Raw genomic sequence first — 25,264 nt, 5'->3', positions numbered from 1 at the left:
CCGACAAGATTTTCAACCATCGTCATTGTCTTCACTTGGGAATACGAGAGATACTTTAAAAACCAGCATGCCTGTCGAGAAACAGACACCCGGTGTCACTCTTACAGCCACACACATACAAATATTCAAACGCACAGCAGCTTACAGCCACACGTAATTCTCAGCGCCGGGCGCTGCGTGAGGGGAGCGGGGCGGGGCGGACCGGGGCGGGGCGGGCGGAGGTGCCGTCACCCGGAAGGGAAACGCCGCGGATCCGGGTTGGGGAGTCCGGGAGGTACCGGGCAGAGAGGTGGGAACGCTGGGGAAAAGGGGTGGTGGAGCCCCCGGAGGGCGTCACGGTTCCGCGGAGAGGAGGGAGGTGCGCGGGGGCTCTGCGAGGGGCGCTGAGGGGAGGTGGGCGGGCAGGCAGGGGATGGGGTCCCGGGAACGCAAGGCAGGGAGAGGATTAAGGGTCCCAGACACCCGTGGAAGGTGTGCGGGGAGGGTGCCCTGGGCAAGTGCGGGAGAAGCCGGCGGAGCTGCTCCGTGCCCGGGGCTCTGTGCTCTGAAATGAGAGGAAGGAGACGTACCCCTGTGTGACAGCGGCCTCGGGGGCGCCTGCCATGCTCGCCTTCCTCCCTCCCTCAGTCTGCCCCGAGCGGGGTCAGCTTGGCTGTGAGCTCCTGTCCAGCCCCGGTGGAGCTCCAGTGGGGAGAGCGGCCACAAAAAGGGGAACTTCTTTCCAAGCCCTTGTTTGGGCTGTTACTTGTGCACGGCCACATCCGTTCTTGTCCTGGCTGTGGAGGTGCCAGTGCAGAGATTCAGGGGATAAGCTGTGGGCTGCCCACAGCTGCTCACCTGTCCCTGCAATAGCTTCCCATTAGCAGGAGGTGCAGTAGGAGGATGTGTTAATGTTGGGCCATTCTGTTTCCTGACAACTGCTCAGTCCTAATGGGCCCCTGTCAGCACTGGGAAAGATCCTGCTGTGAGAAGGAGAGGTTGCCTTCTGTTTCCCAACACAAGTCCAGTCACTCCCCTCGGCAGGCTCCACAGAGCGCTCAGCAGCCTGGGCAGCTCCCTGCAGAAGGGAGCTTAATGTTGATGCCATGATGATTTTTTGCCTTTTCTTTTATATACCTTATATATATGCTTTTTATATAGCTTTTATGTATCCTCAGCGCTCTTAGCATGCATACTTGTAATTCCTTAAGTCCAATAACTTAGCGTAGTTCTAATATTCTGTTAAGCCAGGAGACCAAACATCCTGGAGGCCTCGCAGCTGGGGGCCAGAAAGCCCTACGCTATCCTGAGAAACCAAGGTCCTTTCTAGAACACATCCTGTAAACTAAGATTAGGCCCATCCAGGGGGGAATTCCTCGGGATGGGGTGATACCATGCTATTCATTCAAGCCTCTCATTGAGGAATCTTTGTTAGATATGCTAATTTGCAAGGTCTATAAAATGGTATACACGATATATCATGCGGGTGCATTTTGGTGCATTCCACCTTGATGAAGTGGTGCACCATAAGGATCCTTACTAAATACTGAAGTAAAAACCCTTTTTCTCTTAACTGTGTCTGGCTCTTAATTTTTAATACCAGGAAAAGGCATCACTGTAAGATAATGTGAAAAAGCATTGTAGCTTCAGCTCCCTTTCCACCTTTTACTCTCAGCCCTGCAAGCTGCTGAGTTAAAAAGCAACAGGGCAGAGGCTGCTCTCTTCTGTGAAATTTCCCTTGAAGGTTTGTCCTGTGGGCTTCCATGTTCACAAAAATTCCATCAGAGTGGCAGAACTGGGGCCCCCAGGTTAAGCAGCACTGCTGTAGGGTCATGCTTTTGCCAGAGTTGTGTCAAACTTGCAACTTTTGGCTCAGGAATATTACTTATATTTTCTCAAGCCACAGAACTTACTAAACAATGTTCTAGAAGAATATTCTTTGTTGCAGGTGCATACAGACGCACCAACATGCAGATAATCAACACTGGTTTGAGAGGGTGACTTCTCTTGTCACACAGAAAAACAAATAATGTGTGCTCAGACATACACAATGTGCTTAATCACCTTCACAACTGGGGGCTATTTTTTCTCCTTCTTCAGCAGGAGAACATGAGTTGGTTAGGGAGGAAAAGAGGAAAACCCAACAGAGGAGGAGGAAGAGGGAGAGGAGGCAGTGGAAGACGAGGAGGCAGCAGTGGCCATTCAAATAAGCCTCAACTTGGTGGAAATAGGAAATGTTCGACCAAAATTTGGGACGATGGAGATGATTTTTGTCTCTTTGAGGAACCAAGGCTAGAATCCAGGTATTTCTGTTAATTTGGGGGGGATTGGCATAGAGATGTTTGGGGTACTCTGGGGCATTTGGGATACTCTTTTGGATGTTGGCTTTTGTTGGATTGTAGACATTTGGGGCTGGTTTTTGGATGTGTTTGAATATAGAGAAGAGTGAAAGGGTGATGAAGGTGTTTCAGTATGAAGCAGTTTTTACATATCTTTTTTGATTAATGTTTTATACATTTTATATGTAGGAAAGTGTTTTATTTTTTAAGATTAGAACCTCTGATTATCTTCTTTGGTCATAAAGCAATTTCAGGACACTTTTGGTCAGAACACACAAACGCAGGATATTAATTTTTGTGTATTACAAAACAGAAGCTGGGGCATGGAAAATGAGCAGTTTAGAATTAATTTAGTATCCTGTGTGTGTTCTGCCCCATCTAGCTTAGGAATATGTGGTTGTATTGTGGTCTGAGGACAGCTTTACCTAGCAAAGTGTTTAGTAAATAATTCTGGATTTGACATAGGATGCAATACATATATGCATAGTGTGTGCAGATAAAGACACACAAATCCTGGTCACATAAGAGTAAATCCATCTGAATAATCTGTTGATGGATTTCTCTTATTTTGATTTTCCTGTTTTGAATTACAAATTTGGGCCTTAACATCCCAATTCAATCAAGATCATTTGAGCCAGGCAAGTAACTCATGGTTATATCCTGTTTTAATTTTTAGATCAAGTGCCCCTGCCAGAAGAGGAGGGCAAATGAAACAGAGAGCTGAAGCCAGAATGCCTCTGCAGACCATACACATGACATCAGAGAATCAGAGAAGAGTGAAAGAACTTCTTCAAGAGCTGCAAGGGCAGGAGCTGGCTCCTGAATCAGAGTTAGTTTAAATGGAGGCACTACTCCAGCTCTTCTAGATGAGCATGCTTTAGCAGGCATACTGTTATAAATGAGAACAGGATTTTTTCCCTTAACTTTAAATTATATCTCAAATCCTATGGTTTTGACTCTGCTTTTTTCTTCTACAATATTAACTCTGGGGAAGGGACAGCCAAGTCTTCCTTTTAAATGAAGGATTTAAAATGCCAAAGGCAGAGTTTTATGCCTACTCAACAGTTTAATTTTGTTTCATTTTAACTTGATAACTCTTTTTATCAGTGTAGCTGGAGAAGATGATGATGAGCCTGATTACCTCGATGATGAACAGTGCTGGTCAACGGAACAGGAATCTTCTGATGTAGTGCCAAGGTTGTCTGCTGAGCCAGCTGAGCACGGAATTGTAGAGAGTGAAGTGTCTTCATTTGCTGTGCACAAACTCTCCAGGTGATTTTAGTGAATAATTTGTATACTGAAGAGGTAGATCACTGGTCTCGATACTCTGTAAGCCCTCAGGGCCTGGACTTCCTCTTGACCCTGGGGAGGTTCTGTGTTCAGAATTGACGAGCTGGTATCTCCTACAAATTAAATCCTCAACTAGGTGAATTTAAAATAATGATTTTATGAAAATAAATCTCTCCAGTCTTTTCCAGTGAGGTTTTCCATTCTTTCTTTTATACAGTGAAACAGATATTAGGAAAGCTCAGGGAGCATTGCTGCTATATGTATGTTTCTCCCAAGTAGGTAATATTTCAAAACCTCGTAAGTGTTCTTCATCCATTTTACTCAGATGTGAATATTTATTCAATACTTTTGCTTTGTTTGGGAGCATTTTATATGTGACAGCTTTTTCTGAAGAGTTTAATTTCTGTAGTTGAGTGGGGAAATCTAACCCTGTAACTATTACATGCTACATTCTGAGATGTGAGGCAGTGCCATACACGCTCCCTTACTGTGAGCCTAATCAAGCAGATCTGTGATTATTTTGCTTCATATGAACGTCTCACTCACTTGTTGCCCTGTTTTCTCTGTTTTGGTGCAGGTATGGTTTTGACTGTGAGCGTTGCAGGGCAGTGCTGAGATCCTGCAATGGTAATATTGGGGCATCATTGGAGTATTTGCTGTTGCAGTGCTTCTCTGAAAGGTATGGAGAGAAGATGCAGGTTTCTGCAGCAGCTGCTGAAGCCAGTCAGGAGGAATGCTTAGAACAGAGACAAGAAGAAGCTTTTGTCCTCCGGTCAATCTATGGAGAAAAATTTGTAGAAAGGATTAAAAATCGTGTTTGGACTTTTAGTTTGGAATTGGACTACCTAGCACACAGGCTCAGCAAATCTAAACAAAAAGGTACAAGGGACACAGCAAAACAGACTTCAAAGGAAATATGTAAATTTTATCTCCAAGGAGGCTGCAGGTTTGGTTCAAAATGCAGATTTAGACATGAATTCCCTCCAGACCATCCACTAAACGCATCCAAGAACTCTGTAGATGATGCTCATCTCAGACATAGTGATGGTCCCATATATGAACTGGAAGTAAGATTTCCTGACGAAAACAAGTATCCTCTTCAGGCACCTCTTGTGGCATTTTACTCCACTGATGAGAACCTGCCTCTTGCTTGTCGTCTGCACATTGCTGAATTCCTCTTTGGAAAGGCCTTGGCAGCTGCAGAGTCTCATGAGCCAGTGGTGTACACCTTGGTGACTTGCTTGGAAGATGAACACGAGGTCAGTGAGTTACTGAGCAATACTCAGCACAAGTTCAGTGTTCCTCCTGTGTGCCCGCCGGCAGCACCTCCTGTAAAGCCACAGACAGAGAGTGCACCTGCTTCAAATCAACAACCTGAAGGTACACCAAATCTCCTTTATGGTTTCTGGGCTAAGAACAGTCAGATTTAAAAGAAAAAGAGAGAGAGACAAGGCAGAGCCCCCAGTTCAGCCATCTATTCCAAATCTGTTTCTGGAGATTAAAGTCATATGGTGAGCCTGATCCATGATCTGTCTGTGCCTCAGGAAGTTCCTTCTCTAATCAAGCTGCAGCAGAGAGGTTTTGTGCTGGCCAGAACTGAGTTCAAGGAGCACAGAGTTTGGTTTGGCAGAGTGAGTGATGCCCATTGCCACACAATCCATGGAAAGCATTGAGAGATGTGAGCTCAACAAAATGGACCAGAGAAGTGTGCTTGGAAGGGAACAGGGAAGGTTATTTGCAGGCTCTGCTGCATCTGCTACTCATCAATTCAGAAACCTCTTTTTTTAGATTACTTTATATGACCAACAGCTCCTCAAAATTAACTTTAAAAGGTGGATTTAAGGCTAAGCAAATGTGGCAAGTGGTTATAGAATGTTGTTCAAGATATCATCCCTTTTTATTTATGCTGGTGCAGATGAGTTGATTTCACAGGGGGAGAGTTGAGGCTGCATCACTTGTGGCAAGGTGACTTTCGAGCTCTCAGTTCCAAAACTACTTTTATCTAAGGCAAGCTTTTTTCAGGACAGTTTTCAAGAACAACTGCATTGAGCTGTAGAGCATGTAAATATGTGACAAATTGTGTTTTTGCTACAGTAAGACAAAGTATTCCATTCTTTTAACAGCTCTGCAGAAAGACAGCTTTGTTCCAGAAACTGAGATTCCAAATAATTTTCTTGAGTTATAAAATATTCCTTATGCTATAAAATACCATATTTAGATGAAAGTAGCCTTAAAACTTTCAAGGGTTGGCTGACAGTCTGAGCAAATCCTGCTTCAGTTGACAGGAAGAGGCACCAAAGTACTTCCAGTTTCAGCTTTGGTTTAAAAGTACTTGGCAGTGACTTAACACTTAATTAAAACTACACTAACTTTTAAGCTGGTGCTACCATCAAAGTTTTGTGCTGCATAGAAGTGGTCGTGTGGTATATTGGAGAGTTGAGCTGAGGCACATGGAAAACATTCAGGAAGGCAAACCACTTAACCATCCTGGCTCACTGTGTGGCCACCCAGACCACAGTGCAGGGGTAGGGACAAGTGGGATGGGGCTGGAGAAGCTGTGGTTGGTTTGGTGAGGTGAGGGCAGGTTTGCTGGTAGCATTGAGCTAAGTGCATCTCAGAAACAGTCCTGCAGACCCTCAGGCCCAGTCTGACAAGGTTCTTTGTTGGGATTGCTGCTGGACCACGTCTCTCTTTCCTGCATTGCCCGATCCTTACTAATAACAACACTTTACACTCTCTGTCTCAAGCCTCAACAGTGTCCGAGCCTCAGGAAGAAGAGGTGGTGGCAGAAGTGGAGGAGGAGGAAGAAGAGCCTGAACAAGTTGTTGTGGAGAATGAGAGTTATGTGAACTTGAAGAAGAAGCTTTCCAAAAAGTATGATGTGCAGGCGAAGTCTCTGTATAACGAAAATGTTAAAATCTGCGCACAGTTTAGGCAGAGAAAGGTACAATGTGCACAATGTAGTATCTTTTTTCTTGCTTACTTCAGAGAAATAAGTATTTAAGAGACAAGCTGTTGTTTCAGATGGTTCTATTCCATCCCAGTGGTGTTCTTACTGCTGTGCTGTCTGTTTCTGTGCATCAGTCTTCCAGGCACTTCCAGTCCATGCTGTACGAAAGACAGAAGCTCCCTGCATGGCAAGAGAGAGAAAACATTCTGGCTTTGCTTGAGAGTCACCAAGTTCTTGTTGTGAGTGGCATGACAGGGTAAGAGTGTGATTGCACGTACAGACTTTATGTATCAAAGTATACACAGACAAATGTGAAATATGATCCATGTTCTGGAAAGGTTGGGGTGGTGGCTCATCTGTGACCAGTGACAGCAGTCCTAGGTGAACTTCATGTGAAGGATCACACTAATGAAACAAATTTCCAGTGGAATGCAGTCAATTTATGTGGCTGGAAGATGTTGGATTTGTGGGGTTTTTAATTAATTCCTGATTTTGTTGCGCAGATGTGGGAAAACCACTCAGATTCCTCAGTTTATCTTGGATGCTTCATTGCAAGGGTCTCCGAGCAGAGTTGCAAACATCATCTGCACTCAGCCTCGCAGGATCTCTGCCATTTCTGTGGCTGAACGTGTAGCCAAGGAGAGAACAGAAAGGATTGGACTCACTGTTGGATATCAGATCCGTCTGGAAAGTGTAAAGGTACATATGCATTGCTTGCTGGTTTTCATTTATTCCTGTTAAAATCTGCTTAGTGCTTCTCTAGTGTACAGAATCCCTGCCCTCTACCTGCCATGCAGTGTGATAAGCAAGTGTGTATAATCTGTATTTTATAAAATATTACGAACCATGTTCTGTATTTTATTTCATCTCAAGTTGCACAGTTCACTTTGCAGAATGGGAGTGCAGTGTTGTGTCTTGTGGGTTTGCTTTCTGTTGACCAAGGTGAAGGGGTTTGAGAGTGTGAGTAATCCTGCTGTCCTTTGGAAGGCTACTGGCTGCTTTTCTGCCTGTTGCCATTCCCATGTGTCTCCCAAGTGGAGACTGAAGGGTACAGCTACAGTCAGACAGAAATGGGGGCTTGAATCCAAACTGCTGTGTTGGAAGTGAACTTTTGTCTGTGTTGGCAGCTGATTGCTTTTTCCAAGAAGTATGCTAAAAAAGAGACTCACCAAATCTTTCTGGGAAGAGAGATCTGAGCTGTTTGTCAGAAAACAATATCTACAGGAAAAGCAGTACAGATTTTTTGATATTTAGCAATGCCCCTTGGTAAGAAGCAGGTGTTCTCAGTTTCAGACAAGAAATTAAAGTCCAACAGCCCATCTCCAGCAGGGCTTGCTTGGTCCCTCTCTGTCAAACCTGGCACTGAGCTGAAACCAAATGCTTTACAGCAGCACATATTCTCTTTGCACTATGTTAGTTTGCCCAGAGTCAACTGAATGCTTTGTCTTCCCCTTCAAGTCTTCAGCTACCAGGCTCTTGTACTGCACCACTGGTGTGCTGCTGAGAAGGCTGGAAGGAGATCTGACTTTGCAGGGAGTCACTCATGTTATTGTTGATGAAGTTCACGAAAGAACAGAAGAAAGGTAAATAATCTCTTACCCTGTAAACAAAATGAAGAAACGTAGTCAGAAAGATAAAGGTGGCTGAGGTGCAAGTAACTGATCCTGTGGCAGTAAGATGGGATGGTGGAAGGAGTCTGGGTTTAGGTTCTTGTCTTTGGGCAGTAGGAAATTGTGCTGCAGCAGCTTGTGAGAAAGCACATCTCTCATAAATTGCTGTGCCTCCAGTGTGCCCTCACATTGCAGCGGTGTTGCAAAGAGGTTTTGGATGGGGCTGGAGCGTTAAGTAACTTTTTAACCAGAGCTGTTTGGTTCTTACACTTCCCTTGTTTCAGCTTTTATCAAATACTATAATTCTTCACATGCCTTCTGGGGAATTTTTTCTCCTGGTGCAGGCTTCAGCAGAGCAAGGGACAAGTGCTCACATTTCCTTCCAGTCTGTAGATTTTACTGGTTCTAGGCAGTCTCATCCTATCCTGCTCTAGCCTCCTGCAGTTTTACCCTACTTACCTCCTGATGACAGACAAAAGATAATGTCTGTCAGTATCCCTGTAAATTAAGTGGTGAGTCAAACACTGCAGTGCAGTGGGTTTCCAGGAGGCTTTATCTGTTACCCAATATTCTGCAGCTCAGGTGGTGTTTTAGCCTTTTAAAAGGGCTTGTGTCTCTCAAGGATTCCTCTTCCTTCTCATTTAAAATCACTTCAGGCCCGTCTTTTAGTCATGCCACAAAAGTTGTAAATGTATAGGGAAAAGTACAGTGAGCAGGGAAGAGGGGGTAAGTTTGAGTAACTCTTCCAGTGAAGAGGAGGAGCAAAAAGGAATCATCTGTTACTTTAATTTCTTATCTAACGTTCTTGCGTTGTCATTAATATAAGTAATTTGTTAAACTTTTTGTTGTTTAAATGGTTTTGCTAAGTAATCCTGACACTCCAGTAAGGGACAACCAGAAAATAATCAGATTTGCAGATTGCCTTCCCCTAGGCCATTCTGAGAAGCTCATGCTTCTGTGATGGTGTTGCTGTGTTACTGGAGGACACCAGGAGGGTGGACAGAATGGGGAGAAAAACAGAGACTCTGAAAGTTAACACTGAAGACATTCAAATGTTCTTTTGCTTGTTTTCTTCAGTGACTTCCTGCTGCTGGTTTTGAAGGATATAATGGCTCAGAGGCCAGACCTGCGCATTATACTTATGAGTGCCACCCTGAATGCAGAGCTTTTCTCTCAGTACTTCCACTCCTGTCCAATCATTAACATACCAGGTGAAAACCATTCATTTTTATTACCATTCATTGTTTCTGAGAATTGTTTTCAATATTTCTTCTTGCAAAGTGTTTCTCAATTCAAGATGAGGATGTGTACAAGAAATACGATTCTGAGGACTCAGAGGAAGAGACTAATGAGATTTAGGAGAGGAAGGACTTGGAAATGCTGATTTTTTGTGCTGTCTGTATACCAGCAGAATTTTCCTCCTCAGAAGGCAATCATTATATGGTATACATTACATGGTTCCCTGGGTTAGTTTCATCACAGCTGAAGACTCTCCTGTATCCTTGTGAGAAAAGGATCAGTGAGTGGATCCAGCTGGATGTGTACATATTTAGCCAAATGTGCCTTTTAAATTGCTGAGTTATGCCATGGAGCAGGAGAGGAACATGGATGTGTTCCCATGAGTGTATCAGCCCTTCTCTGCCTGTGTGAGTGCGTTGTGCATTTACCATAGAATCCTAGATTGGTTTGGGATGGAAGGGACCTTAGAGGTCGTCTAATTTCACCCCCTGCTCAAAGCCCCATCCTAACCTTGAACACTCCATGCTTGGAAGACACCCACTGTTTGTCCTAGCAGAAATTGTGTTGAAGAGTGCAGTGTAGATGAGAGCTGTGAAGCCAGTGTGTGTCATAATAACCTGTATGAAATTACAATAATCGTTGGTCTTTTTCCTCTTTTCTCCATGCTGTTGTGGCATGTGTAGGTAGGTTTATTCTCGTGTTTCCTTGCAGGTCGAACATTTCCTGTGGACCAGTTTTTTCTGGAAGATGTGATTGCAATGACAAGGTGTGGAATGATATAGTCTCAGATGTATTTGGGTGGTGAGGTTGAGGTTGCAGTTTTGACCTTGAGACTGCAGTAGTTCTGTGCATGTATTTAAAAAGTAAATCCTCTCAGATCTCCCCCATCACCTGCACTCTTGGAGCTCTAAAGCACATTGACCTTCATATTATCAGTGGTTTATACAAAGTTCCTCTCAGACTTACAAAAAAATATTTTTGATAGCCTATCTCTGTGGTTAATTATTAGAAGGAGACTGTTGGGCTTCTTTCCACACCACCAAATGTTCTTCTGCTGTCCAGGTATGTTTTAGAGGACAGCAGTCCCTACAGGCGGAAGGTGAAGCAAGAACAGAATGGGAGACACAAGAGAACTGCATTTGAAGAAGTAGAGGAGGACCTGAGACGTGCTGGCCTTCTGGAAACCACTGACACCGTGGTCAGAGATTCAGACCCAGACCAGAAATTAACTCTGAAGCAGCTCCTTACACGATATAAAGGTGAGCTCCTTCTTAAATTCTGTAAATTGGCACACAGAGAACATGGGATATTAGCACATACTACTGTAAGCTGAATGCTTGTCTGTAATTCAGAGTTTTGCACTTGTGAAGTTCTAGATGAGAAACTTCCTGCCAGTTAAAAAAAAAAAAAATAAAGAGAACCCATTGTTCTGTTAAACTACAGCAAACACTTTGGCTGAAACCAGTTCTTAGCATCTGAAAATGGACAATTTTCAGCTACTGTCTCTTTCCATCCCTTTTCAGAGGCCTTGTTAGTTCCACTTTCCTCTCTGTATCTGTTCTTGCTGGAGCAGCTTTGCTTGAGGCACAGCATGGATCTGCCCTCTTCAGGTCTAAGCCAGGTGCTCTTTAAACTAAGCTGTGACTGGTTGTGCAGCCACACTGGTTCCATACATCCACAGATGTTTTTTACAAGACATGGATTTACTGTGTGTTTTATTTCTCTTTTCCCAGGGGTTAGCAAGGCAGTGTTGAAAACAATGTCCGTCATGGACTTGGACAAAGTTAATCTGGAATTAATTGAAGCCTTGCTGGAATGGATAGTTGCTGGCAGACATTCATACCCCCCAGGTAATTTCATTGTCCTTGGGAGATAAATGAAAGAAGATTCTTGGAAGCTTCTTTGACAACCCAAAACTAATGATTTGCATGCAGAGTTTCTGACTATGTTTGAAAAAACAAATTTCTGGTTGACTTACAAAGCTTGTGATACGCATTGGAAGGGGAAGGTGAGAAATTGTCTACTTTGGAAAGTCTTCTGTGAAGGACTGTTACAGCCTGTGTGCTTTTTTTGGTACAATAATTGCACATTAATAAAATATTGTGCTGTCCTTTCTGTTGAGTGATGTTTTAATTTTTTTTTTTATCTACATATGTAGGTGCTGTGTTGATATTTTTGCCTGGCCTAGCAGAAATCAAGATGCTTTATGAACAGCTTCAGTCTAATGCTCTTTTTAATAACAGGCACAGCAAGAGGTAAGGCAGAAAAGCTCCAAAAGTGTCAGTCTTTACCCATAAATAAAGAGTTGTTTCCTGCACAAAGCCTGCCTTTGTCCAGGGATAAATAAGGTTTATTGAATGTGTGAGCTGACTCCAGTCAGGGTAATTCCTTTTCTACTGTCTTACTGTCTTGCTCCTTTTGTTTTTCCTCCTCAGCTCAGGAAGGTCAGTTGTTGAAGTTCTCCGAGACTGTAATGAGGAGTGCTTTCTTTCCATTTTGTGCTCTGCATGATCCAGGCTGCTGAAATCTCAGCCCTTGATTTGTATCAGAATGTTTGCTGAGTTACATTCAGCTGTGGTTGCATTTGGCCTTGGATTGTTACAAGGAGAAATAACACTCTGGACAGTGTCTAGTGAGGCTCAAGTGTGTGCAGGCAGATTGTTCCCAAGAGGGAATAGGCTGGAGATGCCCTGACATGTTGTCCTATTGTCCTTGCAGGTGTGTGGTGTATCCACTTCATTCCTCACTGTCCAGTGAAGAACAGCAGTCTGTGTTCCTCAGGCCCCCTGCAGGAGTTACCAAAATCATCATCTCTACCAACATTGCAGAGACATCTGTCACCATCGATGACGTGGTCTATGTGATTGACTCTGGAAAAATGAAAGAGAAAAGGTACTGGCATTCTTTCCTCTGGGTTTTGTAGGCTGGGAAACTGTTTTATGCCTTGGGATTTCCAAAGAGCTGGGAAAAACCGGAAGGAAACTTGGTCTGTAGAAAGCTGCTACAAGGTGGAGAAACCCAGTCTAAACTCAGATCCAAGTGCAGGGGTGGGAATTGTATCCATTCAGAAATCAGCAGCATCTGCCTGCTCAGCCTCCAGCCTGTTCTCTGTGCACTCATGAATACTCACTTTTTACAAGGGCAGGTGATAGGACAAGGGGTAAAATGGCTTCAGATTGAAAGAGGGCAGGTTTAGATTGGATATTAAGAAATTCTTTATTGTGGTGAGGCACTGGCACAGGTTGCCCAGAGAAGCTGTGGCTGCCCCATCCCTGGAAGGGTTCAAGGCCAGGTTGGACAGGGCTCTCAGCAACTTGCTCTAGTGGAAACTGTCCCTGCATGTTGCAGGGGGAAGTTGGAATTGGATGATCTTCACGGTCCCTTCCAACCCAAACCATTCTGTGGCTCTGTGAATACAAGCCTGTCTCTTGCTCTTCTGTAGGTATGACCCAGGCAAAGGAATGGAAAGTCTGGAGGACACCTTTGTGTCCAAGGCCAATGCTCTGCAAAGGAAAGGGCGGGCAGGACGTGTGGCCTCGGGCGTCTGCTTCCATCTCTTCAGCAGCCACCATTACAACCATCAGCTTGTAAAACAACAGCTGCCAGAAATACAGAGAGTGCCCTTGGAGCAGCTGTGTCTAAGGTGAGCTGTTGTGTTCCTTGAAGAAGCCTGCGTGCAGGATGTTGTTCCTTTGCTGCAGGGAGCTCCTGCCACAACCTGCATCAAGCACCACCATCATGCAAATGTTAAAGCAAGAGGCCTTCCTATCCCTGCTGCACACTTTGTACTGAAAGGAAACAAAGCAGCACAAATTACGTTTTTGCAGTAAAAACTTTATTTCAAACCATAGCATGGCTAAATACAAGTCTGTTCTTACAGACTCACTGTTCCACATTGCTCCCTGACTTCAGCTTTGCCATACAAGCCCCCTTCTAGGGAGTGTGCTCTTCAAAGCATGTTTTCTGTTGGGTTTTTTCTTTGTTTCTACAAAACCTTGCTTTTTTAATCCTGTATATGGAACTAAGCTGCTTTTCTTCTTTGTTTTTTCTTTTTCACGTTCCCTCCCCTTCTCTTAAGAATTAAGATTCTGGAGATGTTTTCTGAGCAGAGTCTTCACTCTGTGTTATCACGACTGATCGAGCCCCCTAGGACTGAGTCTTTGCAGGCATCGAAGGTGCGACTGCAGGACCTGGGAGCGCTAACTCCGGATGAAAAGCTCACCCCTCTGGGATACCACTTGGCTTCACTGCCTGTGGATGTCAGGATTGGCAAACTCATGCTGTTTGGCACCATTTTCCGCTGCCTGGATCCTGCATTGACCATAGCAGCCAGCCTGGCCTTTAAGTCACCTTTTGTAAGTATTCTTAACCCAAGGGCTGTGTTTTTGTGCAGCAGCAAAATGCTGTTGAGACTTGCAGCATGCTATACTTGAGTATTTTAATTCTTTTTAGCCTACATTTTTTATGTGTTAATGCAGAGCTTGTTAAAACAGTCCAGTTACAAGCAGAAGTTCAAAACCATGTGGCAGCAGCAAGAATGGTGTTTATGTACAGTAGAAACTGAATATTATTTTCAATTTTTAGCTAAGAAGTGCAGACATTTTGTCTGAATTTGGTGTGAAAATTAGTGGTAAAATAAATTGTGAAACAGAGATAATGATGGAGCTGACACATCTGAGCTGTGAATGCAGAGGTCACTTTGGATCTCAGTTTGTGTCTCCACTGTCACTTTGGCTTTTTAAATCAAGTGCTTCTTTGAATACCTCATATTTTCTGTTGTCCATAGGGAAAACTCCCATTCTGAGCTGTGAGCTGCTGTGAAAATACCAAAGAGAATGTGCCATGTAGCTCTAGAATGGCTTGTCCAAGTGGTGAGGGGAAGAACACACTAACCTGTTACTGCCTGTCTAGGTGTCACCATGGGATAAAAGGGAAGAAGCAAACAAAAAGAAGCTGGAGTTTGCAGTAGGAAACAGTGACTACCTGGCTCTTCTCCAGGCCTATAAGGTGAGTTAAAACTCAGTAGCCTCTCTCAGGGTTTTGGGATGTGTTTGAAATTCAAGTGGAAATGTTTTATTAAAGGCTTCCTCCCATCCTCTCAATCAGGGATGGCGTTTAAGTATCAAAGAGGGCTCTCAAGCAAGCTACAACTACTGCAGGGAGAACTTTCTGTCAGGAAGAGTTCTTCAGGTAAGTCAGTGTTTGTGGCCTGGCACAGGGTCTGGCAGGCCCAGTGAGGGAAATAAGCCACTGGGGCAGACTGGTCCCACTGGGTGTGGCAGCCATCACAGCCCTCTGTCTGTTTGTAGGAGATTGCCAGTCTGAAGAGGCAGTTTGCAGAGCTGCTTTCTGACATTGGCTTTGTGAAGGAGGGATTGAGAGCCAGGGATATTGAGAAGAAGTGGTCCCAAGGAGGCGATGGTGTGTTGGATGCCACAGGAGAGGAGGTAATTCACTGCATTTCATCAGTGCTTCCAAATGCTGCTGCAGTTTTTCATGTCTTCAGAAAGACTGGGGCCAGAGATCTCCTGGGGTTGTGTGATGATCAGGGTGATGAGGGTTTGGTAGTTGTAGGATTTTCCTGTGCATTGGCCGACTTGTGCTTGCTTTCTCTCGGGTGCAAGCCACTTTGTAGCCAGATGTCAAAGAACAATTCAGCTGGGCACTAACTGCACCAGGACAATGGTGGCCAATTTGTTCCATTCACAGCTGGGAAAAACACAGCCCAGGTCCAGCCTGAGGCCTCAGGAGCAGTGACTTGTCCTCCTCTATAAAGCACAGGAGTGCAACTATAAAAGTGAACCAGTTTCAGGAATTCAGTCATTCCTGGAGCAGGCTTTACCTTTACACACTGAACTGTAGGATCCCTAATGCTGCCCTATTGATTTCACAGGCAAATTCGAATGCAGAGAACATCAAGCTGATCTCAGCTATGTTGTGTGCTGCACTGTATCCCAATGTTGTCCAGGTAAAAGAATGCTTTTTCATTTTTCCTTATTCTGTCTAGCATATCCACACAGGCTGCTTTCATTTGGGCTCAGTGTGGCAGTCTTGAGCCTGGCTTAGGTTGCCAAAGATTGCTGCTTATACTGTCAAAGACGAGCAGAGCTCCAGTTTGTATTGCTTGAGACTGCTGCTGTTCCTGCAGGCTGATGGCAGTGTCACACACAAGCCAGTAGCAAATATTAGGAAGCCACTTAAAATTACACCTTTTTAGAAGGCTGAGGTTACAAAGGAAGTCAGGCTTAGACAGCACCTGGAGTGTAATACCTGTCTCCAGTGACTTGACATGTTACTACAGAATTTCTGTTCGTGAAAAATTTAAAACATAAAGTTAAAAGGTTTTCTGGTGCAGCAGATTTTTATAACCTTTTTTCTTACCATACAGGTGAAAAAGCCAGAGGGTAAATACCAGAAGACCAGTACAGGAGCAGTCAAAATGCAACCAAAAGCAGAAGAGCTGAAGTTTGTTACTAAAAATGATGGTTATGTTCATATTCATCCTTCGTCTGTGAATTATCAGGTCAGGATTCTTTTTTTCTGCAAAGCATGCTCTTTTTTTTGTAAAAGAAATCACCTTTGCTTGAGTATTTAAAATTACAGTGAGGATCCCTATTGATGTTTAAAATAAAAAGTCTTAATGATTGAACAGGATTGTAAATAATGGTGCATTCCTGAGTTAGGAGTGTCCTCTTGGGCACAAACTCCAGCCTCTGGGGTGGAACTAGTGGCTTCAATAACCTCCATATTTCTGTTTTCTTAAGCTACACCTGCAAAGTAAAGTTTCAGTTGCAATGCTCCCCTGGTTTCTCCTCAATATTCATGATTTGTTGACAGATACTTCAGGGACATACCCTGGTTTGTTTCCTTGCTTGAGTCAGCACTGGAGAATTAGCTGATTTCTCACACGTGAAGCAGGAAGGAGCAAGGGATAACTGGCAAAGTTGTTGGCAGCTCTTATGGGTCAGAGAGGGTCTGTTAGTGATGCAGGTGCACTTCAGGCACATTTGCTGCTCTTTGCAGCTGTAGAAGAGGCAGAGGAGGCCTGTGGGGCAGAGACAGGAAGAGCTGTGTCTCTCTGACAAGGCTGTTGTGTCCCTGTCCCAGACCAGGCACTTTGAGAGCCCGTACCTGGTGTACCACGAGAAGATCAAGACGAGCCGCGTGTTCATCCGGGACTGCAGCATGGTGTCCGTGTACCCGCTGGTGCTGCTCGGGGGCGGCCAGGTGCACATACAGCTGCTCAAGGGGGACTTTGTCATCTCCCTGGATGACGGCTGGATACGGTTTGTGGCTGCCTCTCACCAGGTGAGGAAATGGAGGGGCTGGCCTGGGAGAGCTGCAGAGCTGTGCTGGAGCTGAGCCTTACCCTTCCCTTTGTGTTTGACCACGTGTGTTAGGTGGCCGAGCTGGTGAAAGAGCTGCGCTGTGAGTTGGACCAGCTGCTGCAGGATAAAATCAAGAATCCCAGCATGGATTTGTGCATGTGCCCCCGTGGCTCTCGGATCATCGGGATGATTGTCAAGCTTGTGACCACGCAGTGACATCAGAACAGCTTTCTGCAGAGAATCACCCATCACCACTGCCTGAGAACAGACCAAGTAACAGCAGTGTCTCGATGTATTTATTGGTCCAAAAGGTGGCATTGACCTCTGAAAGAACAAGCTGGCAGCTGTACAGTTGACAGTTCTGGGGGTTTTTTTCTTTAGTTTGCTCGCTTGTTGAAATTAAGGTGGCTTACAGTAGATTTTGGGAAAATGGCAAATCTTCCAGAAGGCATAGAAACCTCCAAGTAAGAGTGTTTTTTCATGGGACTGTACCCTGGCAGTCATGTTTTCTGGTCACAAGAACACCTACTAGCCAGCTGTTTCTTGTAACAGTCATGTCTGGAGGCAGCATGTGACATAGTGAGCTGCTCCCAAATTGGTTTAAACTCACTTCTACATTTTGACCAAGGCTTTATTGAGGCAGGCAGTTTTGGCTGACCAGGGATCCTCTGTTTACAGTTCAACCCAAAGGCCTTATACAGGTGAGCACCTTTTGATTTGTGTCAAGAGGTTCTGAAATTCAGACATGGTCCTGTGCTGAGGAGACTGTACTGGATCAGAGTGTGCAGTTGGATCAGTGCAGGTTGCTCTGGCGACAGGGTAGAACTACAGGACAATGTGGACATTTTCCTGCAAAGAGAGGCTGTTCCAGCCCTTCCTGCACTGGGAAGAAGTAAAACAGCTAAGGTGGGACTGCTGTAGTGCATTAGAATGAATTCTTGGGCAGGTGCCACTGCTAATTGTTAACCTGTTGTGGTATGGGGTAGTCCTGCTGCCACCCTGCACAGCTGGAACCAAGTCCCACTTTTGGAACCTTTTAGCCAAACTCCTGTCTGGGGACTGAGCTGCTCTAGTGTGTGGTAAAATGCTGTAGTAATAATGAACTATTATTTCCTCCCTTTGGCCTTGCTTAATTGCAGTGCTGAGCAGTGCTGCAGCTAAGCTGCTTAAATACCGAGTGCCTGAAGTGACAGGACTGGGCTGTCGCCTTTCATAGTAAAACCAGAGTGAGCATTGCCTCCAGCACCAGTCTGCTGCACAACCTTCAGCCTGAGGAATGATGAGTGGAGGCAGGGCCATTGTTTGGGCAACACTTGGATTTTTTAAAAAAATACACAGGAATGGTTGTAGTTTCACACCAGCACCCCCTCCTGTGAGGAAGATGACAGGAGTACCAAGACCAACATCCCCAGGCAGAGAAAGGCCACTGCAGCTCTGCTGGGATGGATTAGCCCCAGCTGGCTCCTAAGCACCACAGGGCCACTCCCTCCTCCATTCCACCTCCACAACCTGGCACTGGGAGGGGGAGGGATGTGAGAAAATTCACAGGCTCAGATAGAGCCAGTTTAAGAAAACAAAAGCAAAAGCCACACACACAGGCACAGCAAAGTGAGGAATTCATTCCCCACTTCTTGTGGGCAGGCAGGTGTTAAGCCACACCAGGAAAGCAGGGTGCTATCCTTCCTAACACTGACTTGGGAAGACAAGCCCTCTCACTGCCCATCCCTTCCCCCAGCTGTAGATGCTGCCATGATGTCCTTTGCTCCCTTGGGATCAGCTCTCCCAGCTGTGTTCCCTCCCAGCTCCTCTCAGGGCATCAGGTGAGCAGCAGGAAAGCCTTGACTCTGTGAGCACTGCTCAGCAATAATGAAAACAGCCCCAATTACCAAATTTCCAGCACCCAGCCTTCTCTTGGCTATCATGAAGAACTGTGTCCCAGCCAGAACCAGCACAACTGCAGAAGGCTGAAGGCTTTGAAGTCAAAAGTACCTGGCACTCCGCTTTCCTTGCTACTCTGATTTATCAGCTGCAAAGATAAATCAAATTGGCAAATATCCTGCACTATTTTATTAAATCTCTCAGTAACCTATCCATGGGAGATGGGGACACTCTGGTTTCCCAAAGAACCACTGATCAGGACAGCAGCAAGGCCCTTCTCTGGGCACACTTCACTGCCAGGATGGAACCAGGCAGCCAGGGTCAGACAGGAGGAACTTGAGCTCTCACTTCCCCACAGATCTTGCCACTTGACCATGACCTGCAGGTTATGCTGAGGACCTGTCATCTCCACAAAACCCCTCCAATTTCCTACAAAGAGCATGCAAATATATTATCGTTTGCACCACAACTGTGACCCTAGCTGAGTATCACAAAGTACTTGGACAACCATCATCTAAAACAAGACTTCCAAAAATATTTACTTCAATAGCTCACATGCCAGAAGTATTTAAAATACCTTCAGGTGAGAAGTTCCCTGGTCCTTTAATGGTCATGACAGGCCAGCATTCACACATTGTTTTTTCCAATCTGTTAATGGTTTGTAGACATTTCTGTAAGTCACTGGGCAGATGAGTACCCGCAGAGAGGTTTTCTGCCTCCCCAAGCTTTAAGGGGGGTGTACAAGGTAAGGATCACCACAACATTCCAGCTTCAACAGCAGGAATGACACCTGGCACCGGTAACTTTGCCCTCTAACTGGTCGTCTGTAGGGATGGAAGAAGAAACACGTACCTATCCCAGCCTGCCTGCTGCTTTTCACCCCAGGGGGACACAGCCTGCTTCCCCATCCCAAATATGAACAACACACTTATCACAATTTATTTCTTAGTTAGAAATGCAGTTTATTTCAACGCACCAATAATAAAAAAAAAAAAGCCCAACATTTTCAGATCACAGAACATGAACACAACAGAGGAGTTTTGTATTAGTCTGCTAATACGACTTTTAGAAGATAGAAATTCATGCCAATTGCTAGTCAATAGAAACAGCCTTCTAGGACTAAGCCCTTGCATCACAAAATCCCTTATAATGTAAACAAAATAATTTTTTTACTAAACTTCTTAAATTTGAACCCATTCTTTTAGAACTTTCATTCCTTCAAGGGCTTCCTGATGGTGAGTGACTGAAAGGGAAAAAAAAAAAAAACACAACAAACCGTTAAGAACAACCCCTACACCAAAACCAACAGAAACTGTATGCTCTCCCAGGCTTCCTCTGGAGTTCCACCCCCATCTTCATTTACAGTTCTCAAATAATGAAAGAAGTGTTGTATTTTAACACTTTAACTTAAAACTGCTTTAAGCTTGAAAGCTGAAGACTACTTAAGAGAGCTGAGATACCAAGCCTGCTCAGAAATCTCAATTCCAGCACATACTTCTCTGGTAACATAGGAAAACTTCTTTCATGGAGCATAGCACAGCTTGGCAGCTGTGCAACTCCTGAGCCTGCAGGAGTCACCAGCAGGAATTTAATCCTACAACACTTTCATGGCTTGCTCCACACCTTACATTACTCACTTGTTCCTACATTCTGAATTCCTCAGGAACATTTCATTAAAGTACATTTCCTTAGGAGTTATTATCATGACATTCTGACTACCAGCAGCAGGAAATGCCCGTAAACAATTCATCTTCTCATAGGTCACAGACTGAGGCAAGTAAAAAACCTGAGCTTTTAGCCTTGCCCAAGTTAACTTCTCTAGGAACTGCTCCAGCTCTAGTGCTGTTTAACCATAGGACAGACTCCAGTTTTAAGACATTCCTACCTTCTCTTTGGAGATGGTGATCTGGACTTTGAGCGGCTGTTTAAAAACAAACAAACAAAACAATCAGTGGGGTTGGTACACTTGGCTACTCTCAGAAACCACTTCTGACCATTTAAAACCAGAACAGTCTGATGGTGTTAAATTCATTGACACTGCTGGTAGCAAGTGTACCCAGTTACTTTAAGCAAGAAGCTGCAGGTGAGAAGGAAAAATGCTGGAAGCTGGAGCCCTCAGGAAAAGAGCAACACACAGCTTAAAAGCTGCTGTAAATCACAGTAACCCTGCAAAGCAGGAGCAGTGAATCGAGCAGAATTAGGGAGAGGGAGAACTACAGACATTTGAGAAGAAAGGTAGGAGAAAATATGCCCCAAATCCTGTCAAAAAATTTTTTTTGTGATAATGAGTGAAAAACATCTGTATGCAAAATCCTGGAAGAATTGCCTACTGTCCCACAAAACATCAGCTGTTAAAAAAACCCCATAAAATAATGTATGAAAGTGTTTTTGAAATCAGCTATGAAAAGCAAAAAAACCAACCCTGCAACAGAAAACCTTCTTCCACATGCAACTGAAATACTGGTCCAAACTGGTCCTTGAATCATGAGGGAAAAAAACCAAAGAACCCCAGAAAAAAACCCACCAACCAAAACAAAAACCAACTGAGTGGTACTTGTATTTGAACGCTCACCTTTTAGCAGGTAAGCCAGATTTAGATCTACCATGAGACTCAGACCTACAACAGGAGAAAAATAAAGCTCAGCAAAGCAGCCAGTGGGCATGCAAACACATCGAGTTAGCTACACCAGCAACAGCAAATTCACCCCACGCAGCAGCACCAACCAGAGAGGGAAGGCTCTGGTGCTGCAGGCCTTCCCTGGGACATTTCAAGGGAATCCTTTAGCTCTTATTGCAGAGACTCCACTCATCAGAAGACACAAGTGCAAGCACAGGAAGCTCCCCAGCAAAGCTTCAGCTGCCAGTTCCACAAGACACCAGACCACACTCCCACACTTTCTTCCTACCTGCAAGTATCCCTTCTATAAAGGGAAGAATAGTTTTAAGTGTCATCTCAGAAAAGACTTTAACAGCACATTAAGAACCTGGAATCAGCCACATGTGTGCTGAAGAGCTGGTGGCAATTTTATTCAAGCATAATTCAGATTTTGTACCAGTATCTGGCTACTAATGAGTTAACTATTCCCAGTTCATCTCAGGAATCAAAATCTACTTAAACAGTGAGACTTTTCTCCCACATTCATTAATGTTACTTTACCAACTCAAATATTTGCTGTTACTTAAAAAATATTTGTCTTCTTGGAGCGTCAGAATTCAGGCTATCACTCAACGTAAGAATGCTCACTTCAATAGCCTTGGCCAAACAAGTGAGATATACTTTTACTCTGTTTCTGCTCAGAACTGTTTCTGAAGGGTTATCAAGATTCACCTTTACTGGGCCTAGTAACTCGTGGAAATACTACATGGACACTGCTGGCACACGTTAAACAAAATGTTACGTGCCACTGCTTTGAAACCTTCCTGGTCACTATCCTGAGCCACTGTCTGTCCCATTCCCCCCCGTAACTAGTAACTTTATTGGATCACAGTTACAGAGGATGGGGTTGCTCACAACCACCTAGAACTGGTACTCAGTAGCATGGCTTAAGTAACAGTAAGGCAGCACTCAAGACCACCCTCAATTTACTACACACCTAAGAATTAACTTGTTTTTAAAAATTCTCTCCACAGACCTTTAATTGCACATCACTACTTTTGTCTGTGAAAAGGCATAAGTTATTAAGAGGGCAAATACTGCTCTGCTGGACAGTCTTCCAACTCCTTCCAGATAAATTCCACCAGGGAAGGAAAAAAAAAAAAAAAGAAAAGAAACAACACAGCACCACAACCAAACACCACACCAAAACTATTACTGGTCTGAATTAAAACTAACGTCTCACCTGCTTCGAGGCCATACAACAGAACGGGACCTGGAGCGTGATCTGGACCTAGATCTGGGAAAAAGCAATGAAAGCTCTACGATCACATCCTTCATACAGGTGAGATAGAGATCAGTTACTGTAAATGTCTCAGAAGACTGAGAATTTTGTTGGGCAGTTAGTTTTGCAGAAGTAACTCTTATTATTAAAAGGCTGGAGCACCTTTGGTCAGTACTGCCATCCACGTAAAATGAATCCCACTGCCTTACTTGATTAAGCAATTAAACCCTGTACACTTGAAACCGAATTTGGAAACCTTTACCATAGAGCAAGGCTGTAACTTTGGCACAGTGTTAGAAAGAAAAAATAAAATCTTAGAAACAGCAGTTCCAAAATTATATGCTTAAATCTTTAACAAAGCATTCAGAGTAGCTCTTAGGCATGTAACACCACAAAGGTTCCTACCGGCATATGGACTGCAAAACAAGCTTACTGTTCACATTATAGGTGCTATATATCCATACTTGATGTTTCAGCTCCAAGTTAAGTGCCCTTCAGCAATGCTGTGGGTTCAACAGCAACCACGTACCTTGACCTTCTTAGAGAACCAGAGCGGGACCTGCGGGGTGAGAATGACCTGTATCTACGAGGAGAGATCGACCTGGACCTGCGGTAGGAAGCTGACCTGGATCTACAAGGCAAAGGAAAACCAACCCAATCAGGGCAAGGTACTTTTCACAGTAACTACAGAAAACAAAGGAGGGGCCCCCAGAGGGAGGAATAAGAATGGAACACAGAAGGCAGAGCCCTACCTCCTACCACGGCTGCGACTGCGTGACCGGGAATACCTTCTTCCTCGGGACCTCGAGCGGGATCTAGACCGGGACCTGGGTTTAGGTTAGAGAAAACAGGTATCAGCAGACAGCTGCAGCAACCAGTGCATGTGAGGCCCTGCTGAAGTCAAAACTTCTTTAAGACAACTAAAAAGAGAATTTAATAAAACAAAAAAAAGAAAAAACCAAAAACCAAATCAAAACAACAAAAACACACCACTAGCATCTGTCAGTTGGAAAAATGTCTGGGCCTACTTGTCTTGAGCATTTTTACTACCTAGAAAAATGTTAAAAGCTGAATTACATTGCAGAATTACATTAGAATAGAAAACACTGTAATGCGTATTTAAAATAAACCTTGCAAGTTTGCAGGTCGACCCTCTTTGGCCCAAGGTCTAGCAGATCTAGACGATCTAGAAGTATCTATAGGCGAGCGCTGCATCTAGGTAGGTGTTCTCTTCAATCTAACGACGATCAAACTGACAGCCCAATGAGCCAGGGTGAGGCTTGATTGACGCAAGAAGATTTTTCTAGGTGGGAATGTGGTCAATCTGGTGTTCCTCTTTCTAAACCGGAGGGGGGCCCCAATTGAAAGCCAAATTTACTGTTACGGCGGTCACCGTCTCAAATTTTCTGCCCTTAAAGAATAAGGTGAAGCTACGTGTAGATGGCTCGAGGGGATCTGGCCTCTTATGCTGATCACCTCAAGGTCTAGGAGGATCTTAAGTGTCGGATTTGCAAGGCGCCTCAGCATGAAATCTTAAGGCTCGTGACATTCTGAATCAAGGCGACTGACTCAAACGAAGAAACCTGAAAGGTTTTGACCAGGTTGATTATTAAGATATTAACATTTTATATGTATTAGCAAAAAAAAAAAAAAATTGTGATATACACCTGTTGACTTACGACATTAAGAGTTAAAACTGGTGTTAACATTCTGTTCTTTGCTAACAAGAACTACACAAAAGCGAGCTGGCGAAGCAACGCGGCCGCCCCGGCCCCGCACGTACCTGCTCCTCCTTCGCCGGCTATAGCGGTGACAGTCATAGGCATAGTGGCCTTTCTCACCACACTCGTAGCATCTGTCGTTGGGGTCGAAAGGGCGCCGGGCAGGGGGCCGGTCGTAGCGGGAGCGGCGCGGCATCCCTGTGGATACTTCCACTCTGACTCTGGAGCCGCATATTATCCTGCGAGACACAGCAGGTATTAGCCAAAGGAGTATTTTTCTCTGATGCGCTCAAGCAACGAACATGAGAAATCCATGACTGGGTGGGGTAGGGAGATCGGGGACTGCGGCCCTCAAAGAAACTCCAGGCATGCACGTACTTCCCATCGAGGCCAAGCACAGCATCTTCAGCATCCCGGGGGTCTTCGAACTCCACGAAGGCGAACCCCGGCGGGTTCCTGGCGATCCACACGGTTCTCAGCGGTCCATAGTAGCTGAAGGCTCTCTCCAGCTCGCCTTTGCCGGCGCCCGTGCCCAGATTCCCCACGTACACCTTGGTCTCTGGGGGGGACACGCGGCCGCCATGTCAGTGCCGCGCGCGGCGCCGGGCACGCGGCCACCCCTCCCCCGCCCCGCCGCCATCTTTGACACCGCGTCCATCTTAGGGCGCTCCCGCCGGGCCGCGCCCGCCCTCCACAGACGCCGCGGCCCCGGCGGCCGCCCCGCGGCGCCCCCCTCCCCGCCGCCCCCGTCCCTCTCAGCGGCCCCCTGAGGGAACGGCCGCCTTCTCGCACCGCCGCAGCGGCACCCACGCCGCCGTTCCCTCCACCTTCCCCTCGCCCCGCTGCCCGCAGCGGAAGCCCCCACGCGACTCTCGGCGCCCCGGGCTCCCCGCCGTGCCCACCGTAGCGCCCGTATCGCGACATCCTCCCGACGACAGCGCGAGCCCAGGCAGGCGCGACCCTTATATAGAGGAAGGACGGCTGCGCCTGCGCGCCGCGCGGGGGCGGGGCGGGGCGGGCCCGCGCCTGGGCGCGCGCGGCTCTCGCGAGAG

At 45.4% G+C, this 25,264-nt stretch overlaps 2 protein-coding genes across 4 annotated transcripts; one reads left to right on the top strand and one right to left on the bottom strand.

The window, feature by feature from the left end:
* Positions 1-243: 243 nt before the first annotated feature.
* Positions 244-17,934, top strand: DHX57 (DExH-box helicase 57). Of its 2 annotated transcripts, XM_082302633.1 has the most exons (24): positions 244-289; positions 2,080-2,282; positions 2,995-3,147; positions 3,426-3,590; positions 4,186-4,988; positions 6,356-6,552; positions 6,693-6,814; positions 7,062-7,257; positions 8,017-8,141; positions 9,246-9,379; positions 10,119-10,173; positions 10,470-10,666; positions 11,141-11,257; positions 11,566-11,662; positions 12,126-12,299; positions 12,850-13,050; positions 13,486-13,762; positions 14,319-14,414; positions 14,514-14,597; positions 14,717-14,854; positions 15,301-15,375; positions 15,796-15,930; positions 16,515-16,715; positions 16,808-17,934. In XM_082302633.1, exons 2-24 carry the CDS (start codon positions 2,089-2,091, stop codon positions 16,949-16,951), a joined length of 4,080 nt encoding a protein of 1,359 aa, XP_082158759.1. In that variant the 5' UTR covers positions 244-289; positions 2,080-2,088; the 3' UTR covers positions 16,952-17,934. The 2 variants fall into 2 exon arrangements, with proteins under 2 accessions (XP_082158759.1, XP_082158760.1); XM_082302634.1 differs by lacking the exons at positions 244-289; positions 2,080-2,282; positions 2,995-3,147 and having other exon boundaries at positions 3,531-3,590; positions 4,274-4,988.
* Positions 17,935-19,556: 1,622 nt separating this feature from the next.
* On the bottom strand, positions 19,557-25,188 carry LOC309586457 (serine/arginine-rich splicing factor 7-like). 2 transcript variants are annotated; one of them, XM_082303357.1, is made up of 9 exons: positions 25,115-25,188; positions 24,591-24,771; positions 24,275-24,451; positions 23,244-23,318; positions 23,021-23,122; positions 22,453-22,506; positions 21,186-21,230; positions 20,499-20,534; positions 19,557-19,856 (listed from the first exon to the last, which is right to left on the bottom strand). In XM_082303357.1, the coding sequence occupies exons 1-9, from the start codon at positions 25,134-25,136 to the stop codon at positions 19,832-19,834; spliced, it is 717 nt and encodes a 238-aa protein (XP_082159483.1). In that variant the 5' UTR covers positions 25,137-25,188; the 3' UTR covers positions 19,557-19,831. The 2 variants fall into 2 exon arrangements, with proteins under 2 accessions (XP_082159483.1, XP_082159484.1); XM_082303358.1 differs by lacking the exon at positions 21,186-21,230.
* Positions 25,189-25,264: the final 76 nt, after the last annotated feature.

This window comes from Coloeus monedula (genome assembly GCF_965178545.1).
Source record: "Coloeus monedula genome assembly, chromosome: 2".
Taxonomy (NCBI): domain Eukaryota; kingdom Metazoa; phylum Chordata; class Aves; order Passeriformes; family Corvidae; genus Coloeus; species Coloeus monedula.
The sequence above is the reverse complement of the archived record's forward strand: the minus strand, read 5'-3'. Positions and strand labels throughout refer to the sequence as shown.